Here is a 7,287-nt window from a genome sequence, read left to right as displayed (position 1 = left end):
AAAAACATATGGAAATATTGCAATGAAATACATTAGGCCTGAAGAAGCCAGAGAAGTAACCTACAGCCCTGGAACAAGAGAAACCATTTTTAGGAAACTTATGAATCAACAGTTAACTTTATTTTTTTCCTTTCTTTTTTTTTTAATTTTTATTTAATGAATATAAATTTCCAAAGTACAACTTGTGGATTACAATGGCTTCCCCCCCATAACGTCCCTCCCACCCGCAACCCTCCCCTCTTCCGCTCCCTCTCCCCTTCCATTCACATCAAGATTCATTTTCAATTCTCTTTATATACAGAAGATCAGTTTAGCATACATTAAGTAAAGATTTCAACAGTTTGCTCCCACACAGAAACATAAAGTGAAAAATACTGTTTGAGTACTAGTTATAGCATTAAATCTCAATGTACAGCACACTAAGGACAAAGATCCTACATGAGGAGTAAGTGCACAGTGACTCCTGTTGTTGACTTAACAAATTGACACTCTTGTTTATGGCATCAGTAATCACCCTAGGCTCTTGTCATGAGCTGCCAAGTGAACAGTTAACTTTAAAAATGTTTAAGGGTTTGGCAACTGTTCCAGGGGTTCAGAGTACCTGGGTTTGATTCCTGGCTCCAGTTCCCAATTCCAGCTTCCTGCCACTGCAGACTGTAGGGGAGGCAAAGGTGGTGCAAACTTCTTGAATCTCCGACGTGCTTGTGGCGACGTAGACTGAGCTCCGGGCTCCACCCTTGGCCCTGTTTGTGAGGGCATTTGGAGAGCGAACCAGCAGATGAACAAGATTGTCTTCCCTCTTTTGCTGCCCTTAAAAAACAAAGTAATTCACTGAAAAATGATCTAATTCCTTTTATTTCAGGATTAAAAAATTTAAACATGTTCTAATGTTGTTTATATGGTGTTGATACTTTAAAACTCATTGATAAAAATTCTGTATATTTATAGGTCATATTTGGTACTTGGTAAAGGTATAATGTTCGAATCAGGGTAAGCTTACATATCACCACAAATGTAAGACCTAAATGTTTATCAAAGGACCTTGGCAAACATAAAAATAAGTGATGAAAAGAGCAATACTGGGCTGGCACTGTGGCGTAGCAGGTAAAGCCGCTGCCTGCAGTGTTGGCATCCCATACAGGCACAGGTTCAAGTCCCGGCTGCTCCACTTCCTATCCAGCTCTCTGCTATGGCCTGGGAAAGCACTAAGAGATGGCCCAAGTCCTTCTGCCCCTGCACCCTCAAGGGAAACCCTGAAGAAGCTCCTGGCTTCGGATTGGCACAGCTCCAGCCGTTGCAGCCAATTGGGGAGTGAACCACTGGATCGAAGACCTCCCTCCCTCCCTCCCTCCCTCCCTCCCTCACTCTCTCCCTCTCTCCAACTCTTTCAAATAGATAAATAAATCTTTAAAAAAGAATAAAAGAGCAATGTTGTGATATGTGCTGGTTATGACTGTGTTTTACAAATAGAGGAGTGGGAGACATTCAGCAGGTAACTTTAAGAAATCTGATTCAGATTTCTCCTTTCCAATGCTAATGTCAGTAGACAATCAAACAGTATTTTCAGCATTTTGAGAAGGAAAACTTAACAAAACTTCAGCCCAAGAGCTGTTTATCATTGATTCTGCTCATGTGGAAAAGCCGTAGACATTTTCAGCCACTCAGGTGGTCAGAATATATACCCGTGCACGTACCCTTTCTGGAAACTCTTTGATAATGCTTCCCACCCATAAAGGGATGAAAAAGAATCAACACAAAGAACGAAAAGTCGGGTTAGCAATAACATACAAGTAGACAATAGGAAGAAGGCGGCAAATGTGAGGCTAAGTTCTCCCCTAGCTAGCTCCCAAACACCATTTCAGTCTTCATACTGAATGTCAAAGATAAACAATAAATCCAATACTTCTAAATGTCACATGTAACCACTGGTAAAGATATCTAATGCACATAATTTCCAAACTATGGAAGCCAGAGGGTAGGACAGAACAAGAAGCGAGCATAAAATGGAAACAGAATGATGAGATGGTTATAAGCCCAAATACACCCAGTATGATGATTAATGTAAGTAGAGTATGCTTCCTATTAGATGATAAACATTGCTAGGGTACATTAAAGAACAAATTCCAGACATATGTGACCCAGCTGTAGGTGATACTACAAATCCTCCTTGTAATATCAGACACTTTACAGTATCACTATTCTAGGGAGGTGAATTCTTCTAGATATGGCTGGGTTCAGGGTCTTCTCATTTCTCAATCTAAATCCCACTTGCATCTAACCTCCAACCTCTTCAGCTCTGGATTCTGTTTCTTTCCTGGGTTTCCTCTTCCCCGGTTCCTGAGAGCGCCAATGGTGTGCTCTTTGGTCATCACTGTAGTCTGGGAACCAGGAGAGATGCTAAGTTACACCGTTGTGTATCCTTCCTACATCTCAGACTTCCTGCCCATCCCCAGACCTCTTTGCAGAAAACTCTAACTTCCCCTTCATTAAGCAAGCAGTTACTCTAGCTTTCAAACCTCAATCATTGATCCTCCCTTTGCTTTCCCAAGGTCTTGTCACCATCACAACCCAAAACAACCCTCCTTTTGTAGGTCTCACTCCTTAGCAAGCCTGAAGAGTAGACTTTGAAACCTCACTGTTCACGTTCTTCATTCTACAAGTTCATGCACGTGCAAGGGAGATAGAGATGTTATTTGTCCATGAATACAAAAGATGCTGCCACCTGTTCCCATACCTTTTCCCAGTTCAAGACAGATGCCGTTTCAGTTAATTTGGACTTTAAGTTATACTATTTCCTCTGTACAAATATGCTATTTACATTCAGAAGTACCTCAAACAAAATCAAGACAATATTTCAAACAAACAGCAAGGAAAATGTATCAGGAAAACAAAAACAAGAAAAAAGCTTTAAGAAAAAATGTGGCCCACGTTGTGGCACCGTGGGTTCAGCTGCCACTTATGACAGTGCCCTCCCATATTGCAGGGCTGGCTGGAGTCCTGGCTGCACTGCTCCTGATTCAGCTTCCTGCCAATGCTCCAGTACTTGAACCCTGTCATTCACGTCGGAGAGCCAAATGAAGCCCCTGGCTCCTGCCTGGTCCAGACCTGAGAGTCATGCTATTTGGGAAGTTAACTAGTGGATAGAAAATCAATCTCTTGATCTTTCTATGTCTCCCCTTCACTGTTGTTTTGCCTTTCAAATTAATTCATGTATAAGAAAAAAAAAATCAAAGAAAAAGACAAGGAAAATATTAAATTGAAATGCATTATTTACATTGCTAATAGACACAATTCTCAAGACATACACAATGATCCTTGATCTTTGTTTCACGTAATCAAACATAATTGGAGTTAAATTATGAGCCATATAAGAAACTTATAAAGCACAATTATGGAGAATGACACTGCATATCTAATGCATCTATTTAAAAAATAGAAAAACTAAGATAAAATTAAAAAACGGGCCAGGGGTGTGTTACAGCCGGTTAAGCCACCACCTCCAATTCCAGCATCCCTAATGGGTGCCTTTTTTTGTTCCAGCTGCTCCACTTCCAGTCCAGTTCCCCACTAATGCACCTGGGAAAGCAGTGGAAGTAGCCTAAGTGCTTGGGCCCCCCTGCACCAATGTAGGGAATCCAGATGAAGCTCCAGGCCCCAGCCTGGTCCAGCTCCAGCCATGGCAGCCATTTGGGTAATAAACTGGCAGATCGAAGATCCCTCTCTCTCACCCTTCTCTCTATAATTCTTTCAAATAAATCTGTGGGGAGCAACTCAGACTAGACTAAGTTACTGGAATTAAGACTTATTCTATGCATCTGCTCTCCCACAATATGGCGCTGGGAGAGGAGCAAACAGCTTCTACCCAGCTGCCTTTCACCAACTTGACAAGCTGCAGGAGCTGCTCCTGATTGGAGGAGAGCAGCGTACTCAGCGTGTGGGTAGCAGAGTTGGGATTGGTGGAAGAGGACTATAAAGGAGGAGAGAGACAACATGCACCAGGAACATCTATCTGAAGGAACACCTGAGCAGCCCCCGAGAGAGCCGGCAGGCGGTGTGCCACTCCCCCGCGGAAGTGGGGAAAGTGGCTAGGGGGAACCGCCCTTCCACGGAGGTGGAAGGGATAGTAGCCAACCCGGGAAGAACCAGCAGCAAACCCGGGGAGGGCCGAGCAGATGAAAGAACAGCACAGGGTCCTGTGTCGTTCCTCCACGAAGACGGGGAGCGACATAATGGTGCCGTGACTCGGATATGAAGCCTAGGCAGGGTTTAGTGTCGTTCCTCCATGAAGAGGGGGAGCGACAAAATCTTTAAAAAAAACAATTTGGTAATTCTACCAAAGTACACATAGTTTTTTTTTTTATGATTCATAAAGTACTTAGAGAAAACTTCACTAAATTTTAAAAAATAACAATCAAGGGACTGGAGCTTAGCCTAGTGGTTAAGGTGTTGCTTGGGACACCTGCATCCCTTATCAGAGACTTGGTGTGAGTCCTTGCTCTGGACCCAATTCCCGCTTCCTGCTAATGTACACCCTGGGAAGCGGTAGATGATGGCTCATGCACTTGGTTCCTGTTACCCATGTGGGAGACCCAGATCGAGTTCCAGGCTCCTGGCTTCTACTTGGCCCAACCATAGCTGTTGCAGGCATTTGGGGAGTAAGCTAGTGGATGGAATCTCTCCCTCCCTCTCTCCCTCCCTCCCTCTCCCTCTGTCCCTTCCCCCTCATCTCCCTCCCCCTCCCTCTCATCCCTCCCTCATGTGTTTGTGTGAGTTTTCCCATTTCAAATAAATTTTAAAAATACCTAAATATAGCAGTCATTAAATTATAAGGCAACAAAATGAGAAACTACTATAATTCTAATAAGATGTCTATCAAGTTCTCTTTTGTATTTTAGTATGATTTTTCAGTATATCTAGAAGGACAATAAAATTCAGAAAATATTTTACATGAATGTCATTAATGAGGGAAAAATTCCATGTTTGACATAGAAACATTATGGGGGCTGGCGTTGTGGCTTAGTGGATTGAGCTGCTGCCTACAGTGCCGACATCCCATACGGGCACAGGTTTGAGTCCTGGCTGTTCCACTTCTGATCCAGCTGCCTGCTAATGTGCCTGGGAAAGCAGCAGAGGACAGCCCAAGTGCTTGGGCTCCTGCACTCTCACAGGAGACCTCGAAGAAGCTCCTAGCTCCTGTTTCCTGGCTTTGGCTTGGCCCACCCATGGCCATTGTGGCCATTTGGGGAACCAACCAGCAGATCCAAGACCTACCCCTAACTCTGCCTTTCCAATAACTAAATAAAGAAATATAGTATGGAAAACCACTAATTAAAATATGATCACACTGTACTATGTAGTATTTGGACTATGAAAGTCCCAAACCCCAAGGGTGCATAATATGTGTGTGTGTGTATATACACATTATAAAGTGTCATTCCATACCAAAAAAGAAAATAGACATGATTAGTCGATGAAGAATCTTAACTGATTCACTATTTTCCATTCCAAGGTATATTCACAATTGAATGTAACATTAAATTTGTTTGCTTTAAATTTTATTTATTTTCTTAGAGAGAAAGGCTGAAGGCAGGGTCTGAGTCCCTCACATAGGTGGCAGAGACCCAGCCACTTGAACCATCAGCTGCTGTTTCCAGGGCCGGCATTTGCAGGAAACCGCATTGGCACTGACGCACTGGGACTCAACGTGGGCAGTTTGACATGGAATGCACTGCTGTGGAAGATACTAAAGGATACAGTGACATTACATTGAGTTCTGTTTAACTGGAAGTTTCAGAAACAGACTCAGGAGAATCAGTAGGCAAGTGAAACTTCAGAAAGTACATGGAAAAAATCGACAGCTTTAATCAAAACCCTGCTCCCCTTCTCAACCCCCAGCCAAACCTGCCTCCCCTAACTTGCCTAACCAAAGTACAACCCATGCATTCAATTCTTTCAGAGTAATTCTCACTTCAAGTCCCTTGTACTTTGCTTTAATTATCCTCAACTTATAAAATACACCTGGCAAATAATTAAGACTCGACTGTTCCTAATGAAAAACAAAGCAGGCAAAAATATTCCCTATGAAAATTCATCTTCTCAAGGTGTGTTTTGATTCTGCTGTCTGAATTTGAATGTTCTGGAAACTAACTTCACAGTGAAGCATGACTGGGGGAACCGAAACCCTTGGGAGAGCCTTGGGTCAGTCATTGAGTGACCTCTGCAGTCCCTGCTTCCTCTAAGATCAGAGACCGAACAAAGACCCAGTAAAGCAAAGCGAAACCAAGCATGGCGGAGCCGGGCTTCCATAGGCAAGCCTTGGAGTGAAGAGCTCACATTCCACCCTGGAGTCACTCCACCCTGCAGGCAACTCTTCTCTCCGGCACATCGGCCCTGCACAGACACACACTGTCTCATTCACAAGAAACCAAAGCTCCAGGGGGTGGGAGGAGAGCAGGAATAGCCAAGTGAAATAATCAGGCTCTTTGCAGAGAGACTGGGGATTCATCCACCCCTTCAACTTCCTGCCCTGCCACGATGGCCATCGAGGTGCCTATGCTACTGAAAATGTGGTTCTCTCTTCCTTTTTGGCCAACTCAGCTGTGTCCAGATCTGGGGCTGTCTCTGCACACAAGGACTTGGGGAGCTGTCTCTTGCTACTCTGACTGGACTTGTCCCAAGAGAGGTCCCAGGCCAGCTCTGAGAACTGCAGGCTCATTTCCAGGCAATTAGCAATGGTGCTGAGGACCCAAACATCCGAGCCTGTTGATTACAGCCCTTCTCTACATGTGATCCTGCAGGCTGGTTGCTCAGTGCCTTTGCCCTCGTTTATCCTCCTTGAAGACACAGCTGCAGAGGGAGCGCACAGCACAGCTGCGCATCCTGTCTCAGCAAAGTGCGTCTCTCTTCAGCTGCTGCTCTCCCCGTGTCCTCAAACAGTCCTTCCAATGGAAAACCAGATGCCTAGCGCCAAGATCATTAGAGACCAAGTCTGAAGGACTCCATTTTAACTCTTCTCTCGCTTCCTGGCACCCCAGCATTGGAGACAGTCCAAACATGCACTTCTCCAAAGGGCAACTTTGTTCCCAAATAACATGCCCATTTTACAAGATAGAGTTTTCTTTGGCTGCTATTTCAAAACCCCCTTCCCGGGCCTCATGCCTGTGGTTACTTGTCTCTGGATGGCTTACAAATGGCCTCCTGACTCAGGTACCTGGGGGAGTCTCTCCCAAGTCACTATGTATTAAAGTTCTGCTAAATATATTAAATTAGATATTTCAAATTGTATGT

At 44.1% G+C, this 7,287-nt stretch overlaps 1 protein-coding gene across 5 annotated transcripts in view; it reads right to left on the bottom strand.

The window, feature by feature from the left end:
- Positions 1–341: 341 nt before the first annotated feature.
- The window catches only part of LOC149122230 (uncharacterized), a 130,920-nt gene continuing 123,974 nt past the window's right edge, over positions 342–7,287 (bottom strand). The window contains exons 3-4 of one of the 5 annotated variants that reach the window (XM_089312989.1): positions 2,280–2,378; positions 342–810 (exon numbers count right to left, since the gene is read on the bottom strand). In XM_089312989.1, coding sequence (XP_089169115.1) covers positions 565–810; positions 2,280–2,378 — 345 coding nt within the window. In that variant the 3' untranslated portion in view covers positions 342–564. Of the gene's footprint in view, positions 811–2,279; positions 2,379–5,542; positions 5,744–7,287 lie in introns of those variants that run through there. The other 4 variants (XM_089312990.1, XR_016220437.1, XR_016220435.1 and 1 more) reach the window with 4 other exon arrangements.

The sequence above is a fragment of the Oryctolagus cuniculus genome, chromosome 14, assembly GCF_051225735.1.
Source record: "Oryctolagus cuniculus isolate XC-2025 breed Fujian yellow rabbit chromosome 14, ASM5122573v1, whole genome shotgun sequence".
Classification (NCBI taxonomy): domain Eukaryota; kingdom Metazoa; phylum Chordata; class Mammalia; order Lagomorpha; family Leporidae; genus Oryctolagus; species Oryctolagus cuniculus.
The sequence above is the reverse complement of the archived record's forward strand: the minus strand, read 5'-3'. Positions and strand labels throughout refer to the sequence as shown.